The sequence below is a fragment of the Pteronotus mesoamericanus genome, unplaced genomic scaffold (assembly GCF_021234165.1).
Source record: "Pteronotus mesoamericanus isolate MK-2021 breed Mesoamerican mustached bat unplaced genomic scaffold, CSHL_Meso_final scaffold_118, whole genome shotgun sequence".
Taxonomy (NCBI): domain Eukaryota; kingdom Metazoa; phylum Chordata; class Mammalia; order Chiroptera; family Mormoopidae; genus Pteronotus; species Pteronotus mesoamericanus.
The window spans coordinates 7,854,821-7,871,623 of NW_026555301.1; the positions used below are offsets into that span (position 1 = coordinate 7,854,821).

The 16,803-nt window shown below is 37.5% G+C and overlaps 1 protein-coding gene across 1 annotated transcript in view; it reads right to left on the minus strand.

The window, feature by feature from the left end:
- The window catches only part of CEP192 (centrosomal protein 192), a 133,258-nt gene that overhangs the window by 63,313 nt on the left and 53,142 nt on the right, over positions 1 to 16,803 (minus strand). The window contains exons 18-23 of the mRNA XM_054587319.1: positions 12,782 to 13,613; positions 12,559 to 12,682; positions 7,604 to 7,775; positions 4,326 to 5,247; positions 3,326 to 3,474; positions 1,785 to 2,015 (exon numbers count right to left, since the gene is read on the minus strand). Coding sequence (XP_054443294.1) covers positions 1,785 to 2,015; positions 3,326 to 3,474; positions 4,326 to 5,247; positions 7,604 to 7,775; positions 12,559 to 12,682; positions 12,782 to 13,613 — 2,430 coding nt within the window. The remainder of the gene's footprint in view (positions 1 to 1,784; positions 2,016 to 3,325; positions 3,475 to 4,325; positions 5,248 to 7,603; positions 7,776 to 12,558; positions 12,683 to 12,781; positions 13,614 to 16,803) is intronic.

Here is a 16,803-nt window from a genome sequence, read left to right on the forward strand (position 1 = left end):
AACAGTTTTTACAGATGTGGCCTCTGTATAAAATTCCTACACTATCTCTCATGGGGAATACAGTTCCTTAGTCAAATCCTGCTGGTCTTAAGGACCCAATCACTCCTCTAAGTTCCATGCCCCCATAAAGGCTTTAGCTGACCTGGCTAACACTGAACCATCCTTTACATCTGTATGTTGGACTCAAAGCCCAACCACACCTCAATGAAATAATAATCTCTGTGGGGTAGATGGACACAGATATCAGTAGATTTTGAAGGCCATCAGAAGATTCCAATGGCAGACAGGTTTGGGAATCACTGCCTTTACACTACTAAACATTCCTTATGTAAGCCACCTAAAATATGACAGCTTCAAGTATTGCTTAGCTGTGATTTTTCATGTCTGCTACAAAAATGTAAGCTGTTTAAGGGTGGGTTGAGAAGTCTAGTATAGCAGAATGTATTGAAATGCAGAAAACTAATGACATAGGTTCTCAAGTGGGGGTAACTTGGTAATGTCTGGAGACATTTATACTTGTTTATTTACAACTGAGGAAAAAGAGGTACAACTGACACCTAGTAAGTAGGGAACAGAGATGCTGCTAAAAATCCTATACTGCACAAGATAGCCCCTACTCCCAACAAAAAATTATCCAGCCCAAAAGGTCAACGGTGCCAAAGTTGAAAAACTCAGCCCTAGATAACAGCAAGGATTGCAGGGCTGATTGAAAAGTACATAAAATGACACTTATGAAATAAAAGACTGTAAGAGTTTATAATATAAGAACTAGTTCTACAAAGTCTATCTCCTCCTCCAAGCCCAAGAAAATAAACAATTCTGAAGCTAAGTTTCTAAGCATGCCCACTGAGAAAACATGGAAAGGCATATGCACTGTGAAAAGAAAACCTGAATGACTCTCATCAGCTTCCTTTGGTAACTACCCTGTCCCTCACTTTCACACACACTCTGCCTCTAAAAAGAATCACAATTATAGCTTATGAAACAAGTTAACTTTAGTAGGAGCTCAGTAACACCTGTAAAGTATGGTTAAACAAACAGGTTCAATTCACATATTAGGAATCAACTAATTTTTAATTATCATAAAGAACTGATCTGCTTTTCCTTTATTTTGTACCCTCCCCTTTTCTCCTTCCCACATTCCTTAATCTTAGTTCAATATATTTTGATTTCATTCACAATCAATTAAGAACACACACTTTTTGAATTGCCATTTGTGAAATAAGGCATCTGGTGACACTTAAAAATTACTGATACTTAGCCATGCCTCCACCCCCAATTCTGATTTAGTTGGTCTGAGTAGGACTCAGGCATTGGACTCATTTAAAACCCCAAAGGTATTCCAATCTATAGCTAAGATAGAGAGCCACTGGCCTAAAGAGGCATATAATCCAGTAACTGCTTTATTATCCTAAAACAGATGATTATAGAAGAGAAACTTTTTCAGCTAGCAAATAATCTTCAGGTACAGAAAAGGAAGAGGAATATGAACATGGCACTTTCCTAATTGAGTATCAAATTATAAAATGAAAATCAGTTGGAAAATAAGGTTTAATGTTATACTTTGTTTTATAAACATCTGAGTAAGTATATCTGTGTTTCGGTAAAACAACAAATAATTTTAAATTTTGGAATAAGAAGATATTAAGAACCAAAGGTTAGCTGAAAATTAACTTTGAGGCACATTTACTCACAAATTCATTTTTCCCCCAATATTACTTCTCAGGTTAAACAGCTTTCATTAAAATGCCAGGTATGACAAAGACCTCCTTACAAATAGTTACCTCGATCACAGGGGCCTCAGCAACAGCAGTGAGAATGACTCTGCTTGCCAAGGCTTCTGCTTGGACTGCTGTCTCAGCATCTGCTGTAAATGGCCAAGAAGCAACACTGAAAGTACATCTGAAAATCCCAGGACTGGATGGTATGAAAAGGACTTTTATCTCTTCTGTGGCATGAGGTCTTACGATGACTTTATTCTTGAAAACTAAACAAGGGTATGCTGAAAGATCCACCTTAGAAAACAAAAAAAGCCACATGACTTGTTAAAAAAAGAAAGGGCCTCACATTGAAAATCAAGAATTAGAATCAACTAGTTTAAGATCCCTTTTCTCAGTCACTTGAACTACCAAATCTAGACATTTATTACCTCTTTAAAAACCCAGGTCAAACTTATGAAGAGTTATGAAGATAGGCTGACTTTATGGCTCCTAGTCTATTTTAAAGCAAACACACTTATTGATACATTTTCCTTGAAAAGGACAGTGAAAATGGCAGTACTTCACAGCCTTATACATGTCCCCTGGGCCTAGTTTTTGGTATAACGCAGGATAGTTAGACCAATCTCTAATATTCATTTTCAGGCCTTCAAGTCTATGATTGTGATTTACTCCAAACTCTCCCTTCTCACTGTAAATGGGAATCTCTTTTCTACTCCCACTTCCAGATACAACACTACTTCCTGAGAAGGCCTCTGATCTCACTCCCTTCTACCCTAAACCCTTTTCTTCAACCACCTGCTTTTCATCTAACTTCAGCACTAAAAGCTGAGGGGAAAAGTTAGGAAAAAAAGGAGAGGTTAAGTAGAGTTAGTCTTATTTTACCAGGTAAATGAAGGCTATTACTAGGACCTAATAGGGGAAAGTAGACCCATCCAACAGCGTTGGTTTGCAAGTAGCAGTCATAAAACCAGGACATTCCAGAACAGGAGCTGCTGTCTGTGTTTCCCACCCTCCCTACTAACAGTCAAATATTCATTGCAATCATAAAAGGAGATTTAGATTCTGGAACTGTAGCAGCCGTTATTGGTCATGTAAGAGATCCTCACTATAGGAGTTAATGTTAAAACTGTATTTCCAGGTATTCTAAAAGATCATGTAAGAACATAATCAGGTAAATCAGTCAAAAAGACTGCTTACTAGAAGAAGATGTAGGCCCTAAGAGTAACTTGTTTCTTTGGTTTTTTGATAAATGACAGTAATTTATATTCACATTTAACAAAATCAGAAACAAGAGCTTTCAGTGGCTTAAATAATAGCACTAAAAGGACATATACATGATTTCATAAATAACAATGAAGTATAATGATGAATAAATAAATAATAACAAGTGGCAGAAAATGAAAAACCTATTCAGATTTCATTTCTTGTAGTAGAAACACTAAAACAAAGAGGCACCAAGAAAGATAGCATTCTAACGATTATGTTCAAGGTATAAGGGAAGAAACATACTCCCAGTATAAAAGGAAGTACTAGACAAAGGAGAAATCCACCATTAATCATAATGCAATTACTAAGTCAAAGAGAAAGTTAATAAAACATCTTACCTTTTCACCATTAACACTGACACTGAGAACCCCTATGCTGACTTGCAGCCAGCGGGCAGTTGGGTTGAGCACACTGAGGTGTGTTTGTGAAGCAATGCCAACACAGCAAGCATGAGGAAACTTCAACTCCTCAGGTACCCTTACATGCCCTGGATAAAGATAAAGCATAATCAAAATGCAAGTTAGAACAAATACCCAATTAAATGCACAACTAATTAACTGGAAATTTTTATAGAATACTACTTGTTTATAGCCAGAGCTATGGTATAAAGTGGCCCAGATCTTTAGGCATCCTTCATATTACACAAGTCTCAGCATAGGCTGGCCAACAATTTTTTCCTGCTGAATCCAACCAAGGAGTAAGAACAATTACAGCTAATGAACTCTTAGATGTTATTACCTATTACTAATCTCTTTCTTTTTTCTCCCACAAATATAAACCGCTGCCTAACCGAGTAAGAAATGAAAGAAGCTCTAACTTGGATTTTTAATACAATTAGTCTTTTCACCATCTTTATGCAGTTTCTCTGGAATTTCCTTGGAGCCAGTACTCCAGTGGCTGTGTGTACTGGGTCAGAAAAAGCACAGCACTCAGCTCTGAGAATCACAGGGCAGTTCAACTACTGCAGACAAGAGTGGAAGGGTGCTTTCTCTCACTACCACAAGCAAGCTGCAAAGACTTAAAAGCTGGAAGGAGATTCACTCCTTCAGGAGAGTAACTCTAAACTGTACATGCAGAACACAAAAGATACAAGAAGACAAAGGTATTAGGAGTTTCATCTGCATACGTTTTCATTATTTTTTAAGGCCACTTCAGGGACCTCTGCCCAGAAATAAGTATAGTCTGTGTTCCAAATTCAGGACAAGGGAAAAAAACTTAAAGAAATTCAGGCCCATCAGTATCTCCTTGAAACAAAACTAGTTTTACAGTCTTATGTGAGAAAATTCAATTTTAAATAATAGCAAAAAACAACAAGCAATAACAGAAAAAGCATCTCACCAAATCCTGACATCATTTCTGAATCCCAAGGTTCAATTCCACAATTTGCACCAGAAGACTGCACAGGAAAGGATTTTGCTGTAGTCAGAAGATTCTGATGTATGTTATTAGAACATGGGTTACAAAAGGAAGAGGTACCCATCAATCCAGAGCCAATATTTTGTCCTAGACAAATGTCTACGGCCACAGAGTTCTGAACATGCTCTCCTGTGACAACAGGATAAGAACAGCTTCCTGAAAACCCACAGACTGTGGGGCTGCCAGCATAGGGTTGGGGCAAAGCAACATTTCCAGCTGCAGGTAGTGTTCTCAAATATTGCTGGCCACAGGGAGCTGTGGTAAAAGAATGTCGAGTCAAGAGTGTAGGAACAGAGGTGGGCACGTTCTGCATCTCAGAAGCAGAGCCATAAACCACAGAGCTGGGAATAGAAGCACACTGGTTTCCAGAGGCCATCTGACAAGGAAACTGGCCACTCAATGCACTGTTGGTAGCTGATGTATCTTCACAAGTTGCTCTCTCACTTTCTTTCACAGATGCCTGGAGTGGCACAGGGAAGCATGGCATTGCTGACGCAACCAGCTGCCTGAGACCTGACTTGGTTAGATGACCCAGGCTGACCTGGTCCAATTCACTGGAGTTTGTAGTCAAACCTGCTGCAGTGGTTTCCAACGGCTGTCCACTTTTGGAGGAAAGATCTTTACTAAATCTAAAGTCAGGTTTCGTATCTTCAGGTTTGCTACTCAGAGAAGTAGTTTCAGTCACTTTTTCTGTATCTGAATTTTTCTGGATAACATCAGAAAATGCTCCTTTTCCTCTACTTTGACATGGACCTCTTTCTTTCAACTTTTCCGCAGTCTGTCCCTCTGATGGAATTGGACTTGCTCGAATAATTGTGGTGCTCAACTCACTGGTGATATCACTCTGAGTGTGACAAAAAATGTTTGGAAATAATCCATAGATTATTACAAACTCCAACTGTACTGATACACTCTCATATAACATAATAGAGAGATCTATACAACATTAACTCTGGAAAAAAAGTTGGCTTACACACAAAAACAGTTTTGCAGCTGTGAAATGCAGGATTAAAAATTGGAAAAAATTTGCCTTTACTGTTTTATAGGAATAATTATTAAGGAGACTAAAGAGGAGGTATACACCAATCATATTTCTGAAGAAATTTAGAACGGCAAAAGACAACTAACTTTGTACAAATTTAAGGAATTTTTTCCTTTAAACTGTAAAATAAAAACCTAAATTAATAACAAATAAATGGGGGGAGGGGTGTGAACAAGCTTTCAAATGACATCAACACTGAGTTTAGGAATCAACACAAATCCAGCTCAATCTCGCACCCCTATTATTTGTCTATATTGCTGTTGTATTTGAAAATGCTAATTTTTATGAGCACCAAAATCTTCTAACCTCTAAACTTATGTGGTTCTGTTTTCTTTTTTTTTTATTTTTATGTTTAAAATTTTATTTATTTATTTTTAGAGAGAGGAGGAAGGAGGGAGAAAGAGAGAAACATCAATGTGCGGTTGCCTCTAATGTGCCCCCTACCGGGGAACTGGCCTGCAACCGAGGCACATGCCCTGATTGGGAATCAAACTAGCGACCCTTTGGTTCGCAGGCCAGTGTTCAATCCACTGAGCCACACCAGCCAGGGTATAGTTCTGTTTTCTTAAGCATGAAGTAACAGCCCTAGTGAATGTTTATGTACTCATTTCTTTATAATGCATTGCCTTAGGTTTGACATCCTCAACTGTTACACAGAAGTTAAGATGCACTTAACTCTCACTGATTATTTTTGGTATTTGGTTTGAAAATTTCTTCTGTACCAAAGCTTTAGAAACAAAGACAATGAGAAACAAATTATTTGCCAGTCATCCATCCATGCATCAATCAGTAAAAATAAATAAGCCCTGCTGGGTAGCACAGTTGTTTAGAGCATTGCCCCCCCATACCAAGGTTGCAAGTTTAATCCCCAGTCAGAGCACATACAAGAATTAACCAATGAATGCATAAATAAGTGGAACAACAAACTGATATTTCTCTCTCTCTCTCTCTCTCATTCTTTCCCTCTCTCTCAAATCAAAATATAAAATTTTTAATAATAAATAAATAACAAGAGCCAGTATGTAGCCAGTGGTAAATTTCTGGTGCCAAGCCCTGTCCTCACATCACTGTTCCTCTTTACAGATAAAGAAAGAGGCTTAGGGGGACTGTATCAGTCTGAAAGTAGCAGAGGAGAGGCCATCTGACTCCACAATTCAGCTCTTAATCACTAGGCTAAAGACATAGAGACCCAACATCGAAAAGCATCTAAAAGACAGCTTTCAATGAAATGAGTATACTGGTTTGTCCAGCATGATGTCATATTTAGTGCATATGTTTATCAACAGCTTTGTGGAAGAGGCCTGTTACTGCATACTCACAACAGTCATATTCAGCTCATTTATAATACTGTCACATTCACAACACACACACACAGAGATAATACCCTACCACCTAAATCTCTCAGATTTACCTCCTTTTTTACCACCTGCACTGCAAGCCTGCACTGACTCTCACCTGACTGACCACAGCAGCCTTATGTCAGTCTTCCTGGTTCCCATCTTGCCCCTCTCAATGCCTCCTCCACACTGCTATTGCAATGAGCTTTGAAAATATCAACGCAGATCGTGTCAGTGTTCTACTCAAGAACCTTCAAATTCATAAATTTCATATCTAAGACTCTTCTTGGTTGGCTTCTCCACTCTTCCCCCAAGTATATGTTTCACTGCAGCCATTCCAAACTTCTTGGAATCCCTCAAATGCAGTCTGTATTTACAATTCCACGCCTTCCCACATTTGTTGTTGTTCTTCCCTGCCTAATTCCCAGTAGTCCTGAAAAATATGGCTTCAATACATTACTATCCCTCCCACTGACACCCTAGTCATATTTTTAGTTACTGCCTTCTGAATATCCATAGCATAAGTCTATCATGGTGCATTTCATTACAAAGTGTGTCTTGTATATGTCCTTCACCAGACTGAGAGCTTAGGAGGTAAGCCACTAAATTATTTGTACTTCTAGTGACTATCCAACTTGAGTGGCTGTCTGATTCTCCTCTTTCTCTCTCCCTCATTCCCTCTCTCACTCCTACACCCACTTCCATTTTAAAGGTAAAATAGCAAAAGACAGTATACAGACCAGAACTTCGCTCTGAGCCCTACATCAGTAACACTTTAGAACCAGAAGCATTATTAAAGAAATAATAAAAGTGCTGCCCACCTTACAGTCCCCAAGGCCATGAGCTGAGGCCATGGTAGGAAAGGTGCTCTCTTGTTCAGACATGTAAGTCAGCCCGATCGCACTAGCCTCTGGACACATTAACTGAGACAACTCACTCTTGCAGGGGGACTCCTGATGATGAGCTGCTGAGCCAAAAGATTCTAAAGCACACCTGAACGAGAGAACACTTTATGACCAGAGCTGTCCACTTTGTTATTTAACATTATTCACACTAGCAAAAGCCAATTCTACTTTGCCTACAATATTGTTAATTTATAGACTTTGCTCCAGCTGTAATATACTATAATAACTCAATCACAGATTCATTTTTTACCCTTAATTATCTAAAATTGTAAATTATATTCCTATTAAATGAAGTATCTGTAAGCTACTGTAAAAGAAAAACGTGGGATTTTCATTAATAAATTTCATATACAGTCACATAAAAATATTAGCTATTCATCCAAGAAAAATTTTATTGAATACCTGATATAGAGCAATGAGTAGAACATTAAAAATTTTCTGCCATCAAAGAGCAAAGATAAAAAAGAATCATGTAGATAATACACTGCTCACAGGAACATAAAGTGGTACAACTTTTGGCTGAGCAATTCAGCAGTACATATCAGAATCCCCTTGACTCGGATATTCTATACCTACAAATTTATCCTAAGAAAAAACTTAACGCTAATTATAAAGACTTTGCTAAAAGAGGAACTGGGAAATACAAATTATGCCAAACATACAAAAAAAACACTTAAGTTATGCTGTTGAATACTATTCTTTGACTCAGAAAGATATTTATAATTAAGTAAAAAAATTATGAAACGTAAGATCCTACATCTATTTAATAAACATGTCATCTTACTAGTGAACACCCATTACAAAGTCAACCCTGTCCAATTCAAAGAGGGGGAAACAGGCTGCACCTCTTGAGGACATGTGGCAAAGTCACACTAAATAAGAAATACTGTCCCAGCAATCATCTTTGGAAACAGTTGTTGCACACTCTGAACACTCTGCCACTTACTGGTAGTTTCAATCCAGCCCTGCATTTGACTGAAATTTACCGCATCATTTCCTTGCAAAGTTCAGACTACGCAGCTGGGCAGTGGACACACAGAGAAAATCCTATTTTGAATTTCAGATTTATAAAAAGCCCCAAATCAAGAGCATATTGACAAAATACTAGTTAGTGAATTTCTAGCAAATGGAGACAAAATATTAACCAAACTGAGTCCTGTTTTAGACACTGCATGACATGGTTTTTTTGTGTGTTTGTTCCCAAAGTTTTGATTTTATTTTATCAACTTCCCCTTATGCACCTTACATACAAGGATGACATGGGTTCATATATGCACATACACATGTGCACACACATTCACACAGATACCATGTTATGGCATAAAAGAAATTCTGGGTTACTGGCAATGTGTATTATTAGTTTGACTCCTTTGGTTGAAAGGAATAAATGCATTTAAATTACATTACCTCATGCAATGAAAAGTGAACTGTAAGAACACATGGAAATAAAAGGAGGGATATTTAAGTCAAGAAGTCAGATTTCAAAGGTATCTAAAAATAGTCAAGGTACAGGCCAAACAGAGACTCAAAAAACAGTCTGGATTTAGAAGCTCTAGTCTTTCTGACTTATGGCCAAGATGGAGGCATAGGTAGATACACTTTGCCTCCTCACACAACCATAAGAAGGACAACAAATTTAAAAACAAAAACAAAGAGAAATGCCAGAAAACTGAACAGTATGGAAGTCTGACAACCAAGGAATTAAAGAAGAAACAGTTATTCAGACTGGAAGGAGAGGTGGAGACGGGCAGCCAGGGAGGAGAGGACATGGGGCAAAGAAGAGGCTGGAGGACCAGGCAGGTGAGACAGCCGCTGGTAGACCAACATTTGCGTGAGGATAAACTGGGAGGAACTACAGGGGAGCGAGACAGGCTGCGCAACCCAGGGTTCCAGTGTGGGAAACTAAAGCCTCAAAACCTCTGGCTGTAAAAACCTGTTGGGTTTGCGGCAGCTGGAGAAACCCCCGGCCTCACAAGAGTGTTCACTCGGAGGCCCACAGGGTCCTAGAACATACACAAACCCACCCACCCAGAAATCAGCACCAGAAAGGACCAATTCGCTTGTGGGTAGCAGGGGAAGAGACTGAAAGTCAGGCAAGAGCCAAGCAAACAGCACTGTTCCCTCTCTGACTCCTCTCCTACATACAGCACCACAATGCAGCAAAGTAGGTTGCCCCGCCCTGACCAATACCTAAGACTCCCCGCCTTAGAATGTAACAGGTACGCCAAGACAAAGAAATACAGCCCAAATGAAGGAACAGATCAAAACTCCAGAAAAAGAACTAAGCAATGAGAAGACAGACAACCTATCAGATGCAGAGTTCAAAATACTGGTAATCAGGATTCTCACAGAAATGACCGAGAATGGATGCAAAATAAAGGAAGACATGAAGGCTATATAAAGAGAAATAAAGAAAAATAAACAGGGAACCACCAGTGAAGGGAAGGAAACGTGGACTCAAATCAACGATTTGGATGAGAAGGAAGAAATGAACATTCAACCAAAACAGAATGAAGAAACAAGAATTCAAAAAAATGAGGAGAAGCTTACGAACCTCCAGGACAATTTTAACTGTTCCAGCATCTGAATCATAGGGGTGCCAGATGGAGAAGAGGAAGAGCAAGAAATGGAAAACTTATTTGAAAAAATAATGAAGGAGGAACTTCCCAAATCTGGCCAAGGAAAGAGACTTCCAGGAGATCCAGAAAGCCCAGAGTCCCAAAGAAGTTGGAACCAAGGAAGCACACACCGAGGCACATCATAGTTCTATCACCCAAGATTAAAAATAAGGATAGAATCTTAAGTAGCAAGAGAAAAGGAGAGAGTTACCTACAGAGGAGTTCCCATGAGACTCATCAGCTGATTTCTCAAAAGAAACCTTGCATGCAAGAAGGGGCTGGCAAGAAATATTCAAGGTCATGAAAGGCAAGGACTTACATCCAAGATTACTCTATCCAGCAAAGCTACCATTTAGAATGGAAGGGCAGAGAAAGTGCTTCCCAGAAAAGGCCAAGTTAAAGGAGTTCATCATCACCAAGCCCTCATTATATGAAAGGTTAAACGATCTTATGTAAAAAAAGATGAAAACTATGAAGAGTAAAATGACAAACTCACAACTATCAACAACTGAACCTAAAAAAGAACAAAAACAAAAACAAATTAAGCAAATAACTAAAACAGAATCACAGAAATGGAGATCACATGGAGGGCTATCAGTGGGGAGGGAGAAGGGGGAGAATAGGGGAAAATGTACAGGAAATAAGAAACATAAATGGTAGGTACGAAATAGGCAGCGGGAGGTTAAGAATAGTATAGGAAATGGAGAAGCCAAAGAACTTACATGTACGACCCATGGACATGAACTAGGGAGGTTGGGAATGCTGGTGGGAGGTGAGGTGCAAGGCAGAGGGAGATAAAGAGAAAAAAATGGGACAACTGTAATAGCATCATAACGAAACATTTTAAAAAGAATATATATTCATATTTGCTTACAAATGCATAAAGAAACTCTAAAAGAATACCTAAGAAACTAATAACAGCAGTTCTCTGGTGAGGGCACTGGGGAACTAGGCAGATGAGAGCAGCGTAATGAAGGCAAATATACCCACAAATATACAGATCTATCCATGAATTTACATAAAATACATTTGATAAAACAATTTACACTGTTCAAAACTTATATATACATACACACATATACCTCTATACATGCATAATTTTTTAATCATATTAACGTATAGCCTTTTCAAAACCTTAAATTTTAAAAAGTTCTTATTACTTGAAGGTTAAGTTAATTTACACCTATCCTGATAAACATGTCCCAAAAACCTGGGAAACAGGATTCTTATTCTAACTCTTGAAAAGGTATTTACCACCCTAATAGGTATGCCTCAATTGGTTAGACTTTGTCCCATAAAGCAAAAGTTGCCAGTTCAATTCCCGATTCCCAGTCAGGACACATAACCTGGGTTTCAAGTTCAGTCCCATGTCGGGGCACATACAAGGGGCAAGCGATATATATTTCTCACATCAATATTTCTCTCCCTCCCTTTCTCCTTCCCTTTCCCTCTCTCTAAAAGTAAATAAATAAAATCTTTTTTATTTTAAAAGAAAAAGCGTTTATCAATCTTACTAGTATTAAAAATGCAAATACTATAAAATTTTTAAAAGCCCAAAGTTGTGTTATTTAAAATTCTGATAGAACAGTTAGGTCAAAACTCCCACCACACACTGAAGTTAAGAGTGCAAGTCTTTAAGACCCTTCTAGAAGTAATTTGCTAATACACGAAGAGAGGGAGAGAAACATTGATATGCCACAGAAACAGCTATCAGTTGCCTCTTCGCATGCCCCCAGTTGGGGACCTGGCCCACAACCTAGGCACATGCCCTAACTGGGAGCTGAACTGGCAACCTTTCAGTTCACAGGCCAGCACTCAATCCACTGAAACACACCAGCCAGGAATAATTTTCTTTTTTCTTTTTTTTTTAAGTATATTTTATTGATTATGCTATTAAGGCTGTCCCAATTTTTTTCGTCCCCTTTATTCCCCTCTGCCCTGCATCTCCCCCCACGCCCTCCTCCTTCAATATTCTCTTCCCCTTAGTTCATGTTCATGGGTTGTACATATAAGGTCTTTGGCTTCTCCATTTCTTATACTATTCTTAAACTCTGTCTTTTAAATACAAGGAATTATTATAGTAAGTGAAAAACAGGAGTATAAAAATTTGCACACAACAATGGCTTGAATGAAATTCATGAAACATTTACAACAGTTATCTTTAAGTGATGAACCTGTAATTTTCTTCTGTATACTTTTTTCTAACTTTCATATACTGAGTATGTATTATTATTATTTTTTTAAAGTACCTACCCTGATAAGCTTGCTCCAGAAATTTCACTAGGAGAAGAATGACTCAGTGGAGAAGTGGAAGGTCTGAAGCTATCCTGGTCATCTTCTGAACTATGTCCACCATGCTCAGGAGGATTTTTCAAATCTATCAGAAAGGTGTACTTTCTAATGAGAACAGGGAGAAAAAAAAAACCAAAAAACCACTTTCATAATTTTAGGAAAGTGATCAACTACTGATACTTACCAACATTTTTAGGAGAGATTAAGAAATGGTTTCCAAAAGTCACATGCTTTTCATTGTTACTTGTTCCACTAACGTATTCATTTTGCCTCTGATTTTCTCTATTATTTTGCATTTCTTCACATTCTTCTGACTGCCAAAGAGATGCTATTCTGGGGCTCTTTACTAATGAATAATTATGAGATGCTGAAGTTGATACTGAAGTAGCTTTTTCACTGCTACCAATATCTGGTAATTTGTCGTCAACAGAACATGTCTTCACATCAACTATTGTACTTTCACTCTCTCTTATATTAGTAAGAATTGAATTTGAAGAGTTTATTGTTCTAAATGATTCCTTGTTTTCACTGTCTCCATTTTCACAATGAAAAACAGCTGCTATATTTACTTCTGGTTCCCTTACACTTACACTAGAAGCACCTAAGTCCACTGGACAGATGTCCTGTGTAGTCCCTTCTTTTGGCAAAGGTAAATCCCAAATATCAGACACACCAGCTCTTGAAAAGTTTTCCAGTCCACTTTCACATCTACTAACTTCTGTTTTCTTAAGGTATTTCTCCATATCAAATGCGCTGGATCCATTACTTTTGTCTGAATCATTAGATAAAAAATGAGACAAAATGGAAGACTCCTTTTGTTTATCATCTTCCTGAAAAGTCTTCTCTCTGGTTTTATTTGAAAGTGCCTTGATCATGGCAGCAAGTTGGGAAGGATCAGTACTCACTGATGCATTTGCAATAGCTGAAGCAATCGTGCTTATCCTGAGTACAGAATCACCACCTTCAGGTAGCTTGCCTTTGCAGTTTTGCGGTTTGCTATTCATGAAAAAAATGTCCTAGAAATGAGAAAATTTATATCAGATAAATTTATCTCAGGTCCATAGACAGCACAGGCACATTAGTTTAATTTTAATCTATAAATGCTACAAAAGATTTAACAGCAGCAAGAAATTAATGATATAACAGTTAAACATCCTAAAGAAATAAGAGAGCTGTTATCAACTTTAATTGTCCAGTAATGGAATTAAATTACATATATAATCAAATGATCAATTGTCAAAAAAAAAAACAAACCCCAAAATTTCAGGAGTAAAACGATGCTAAAACTGAATCACAGAATAATTTAAAACCAAAAAACGAAGATAAGAAGATTGAGAAGCCATTGTGTTGGGGTGACTGCCAAGGATAGTTCTTGATAATTTCATTAAGTTGTTGGAATTATTTATAGGCAAGACATAAGTAGGAATCACGGGTTAAAAACTAAAATGAAACCAAAATAAAGAAATAAGTCTTAATTAATATTTAGAAGTGTTAGTTAAGACCTCTGCTTCCAGTAACAGCAGACCAAGTAATACAAACCAACTCTTACTAAGAGCAATTAGAATTGGAGAATATATTAAAAAACATACCTTAAAAGGCAATGGAGAGCTTTAAAAATAAGTAAATAAACAGACAGGTAAATAAATAAATACTCTAAGGCCAAAATTCAAGAGAAGAAAGAATCACAAAAAGATGTAAGTCCATTAAGGGAGATGTTTTTCCCTAGAGGATCTGCTGCTTCAAAAAGAAGTAGCTGATTAAACAGCAAAAAGAAGCTAAGCAAAGCTGTGCTTAAGGGAATAAGGGTATAAAACCTCAGTTCAGAATCTGCCAATTATGGCAGGGGGTGGCCATGGTCAACATTATACTTTAGGAAAAGACCACAAAAGGCTATACCCTAGAAGGAAAGGGGAAGCAAAATAAAGCTGGTCCTGGTAAGGGCTGAGGTTCAGCTCTAACTCAGCTCAATCTCTGAAACTGGATTAAAATGATCTGAGAGTGCCAGAGTTCTTTGTTCTCTTTCAGAAGCAAACATAAATCTGTAAACAATTTTTCCTGTAAAAGTCCACTCCCCAATCAATGACTGACACATGATATTCCAAGATAATGTGGCCCAAACCCAAGGAAAAAAAGCCTGTAAAAGACACAGAAAATATTCTCCTCCAAAACACATACAAATCTAAAAGCTAAACATAAACATAAACATAATTAAGGAAGTAAAAAACAACACTGAGACTCTACACAGGGATATAAAGTACAGCATAGTGAATATAATCAATAAAATTGTAATCACTATGTAGGGTATCAGGTGGGTACTGGAAACATCAGGGAGATTACTTGGTAAAGTATATGACTGTCTAACCACTATGCTGTACACCTGAAACTAATACAAATAATATTGAATATAAACTATAATTGAAGAATAAAATTTTTTACAAAAAAGACAACATTGAGACTCTAGAAGAGAACTAGAAGTTATAAAGAATGACAATGTAAATTCTGTAACTGAAAATAAAATAACAAAGAACCCATATGGTTAGTCTTAACAACATATAGGACACAACTGAAAAAAAAGAAATCAGACTTGGAAGAGAGGTCTGAATATCCAGGAAGAATCATCAAAGAGAAAATTAATGACAAATGTACAAAACAACAGAGAGAGTGACAGAAAAAAGGAATACTCTGAGAAAGTCCAACAAAGTTGCAACTGAACTCTTAAAATAGAACAAAAACTGTATTTAAAGATATATTGGCACCCTGGCTGGTGTGGCTCAGTGGACTGAGCACTGGCCTGTGAACCAAAAGGTTGCTGGTTCAATATCCAGTCAGGGATTGGTGGCCAGATCCCCAGTTGGAGGCATGTGAGAGACAAGGGATCAATGTATCTCTCACACACATTGATGTTTCTCTCCCTCTCTTTTTCCTTTCCTTCCCCCTTCTCTAAAAATAAAATCTTAAAAAAATAAAAATAAAAATAAAAAAATACAGATATATTGACAGAGAATTTCCTAAACCTTGTGAAAGTCAACAATACAAGAATTAAGAAGGTCTATTAACCCTAAGCAGAATAAAACAAAAGATACCTAAGCACATAATAGTAAAACAGATTAAAAAAAAAAAATCTTAAAGCAAAGACACATTACCTTTAGAGAGGTTAACAATAATATTGACAGCAAACTTTTAAAATAAAAGGATGTAAAATAATATACTCAAATTCCTAAAAGTTGTTTCCAACCTGAAAGTCTGTACTAAACAATACATATCAATAAAAAAGGTGAAATAAAGAATTTTTGGGGGAGACAAAAATGAAAAATTCATTATCAGCTGGCCCCAAGAGAAATTATAGGTATATTTTTCAAGCAAAAGAAAATCTCAGATGGATAGTCAGAAATGCATAGTGGTTGTATGTAATCACAGTAATCACTGTTATCATCAAAATATATTATGGGGCTTAAAGATTTAAAATAGAAAACAGATTATAAAACCGGAATAAAGTAAAAATGAATGCTTTCTGATTCTTGTAATGTCAAGACACAGGTAAAAAAAAAAAATTTTAAAAACCACCACAATTTTTATTGAACAATAATAAGGAAACAAGTTATAATTTCTTGGGTAATCACTGAAATAACAGGAAGAGACACATATGAGATCTGTCCGGAAAAATCCTGCCACTGTTAGTATGAGAAAGTTTTGCATGACATCAATCTAACCTGGCAGCCAAAGACAGTGGACTGGAATGCAGGTGGCCAAACAGTGACAACTTTATTGTACTAGTCAGCCGAGGCAGTAGACACTGTGGAGTGAGCTTGCATACTGTGTGGCTGTTGCATTCAAAATGACTGAGCAAGTAGGGCCACAATCTACATCAAATTTTGCATTAAGCTTGAATATTCCTCCATGGAAACTATCTGAATGATTCAGAAAGCTGCAGCTATAGCCAACTGGTGATTGTGAGCTTCATGATCACAACACACCCACTCATGCATCACACCTTATGCAGAGTGCTTCTGGCAAAACATCAAATCACCCAGGTGACTCAGTCCTTCTACAGCCCAGACTTGGCTTTTCCCAAAATTAAAATCACCTGGGAAAGGGAAGCGATTTCACAACAACAATGAGATTTACGAAAATATGACAGGGCAGCTGATGGTGACTGGGAAAACTGTGTAAGGTCCCAAGGTACCTACTTTGAAGGGGGCTGTGGCA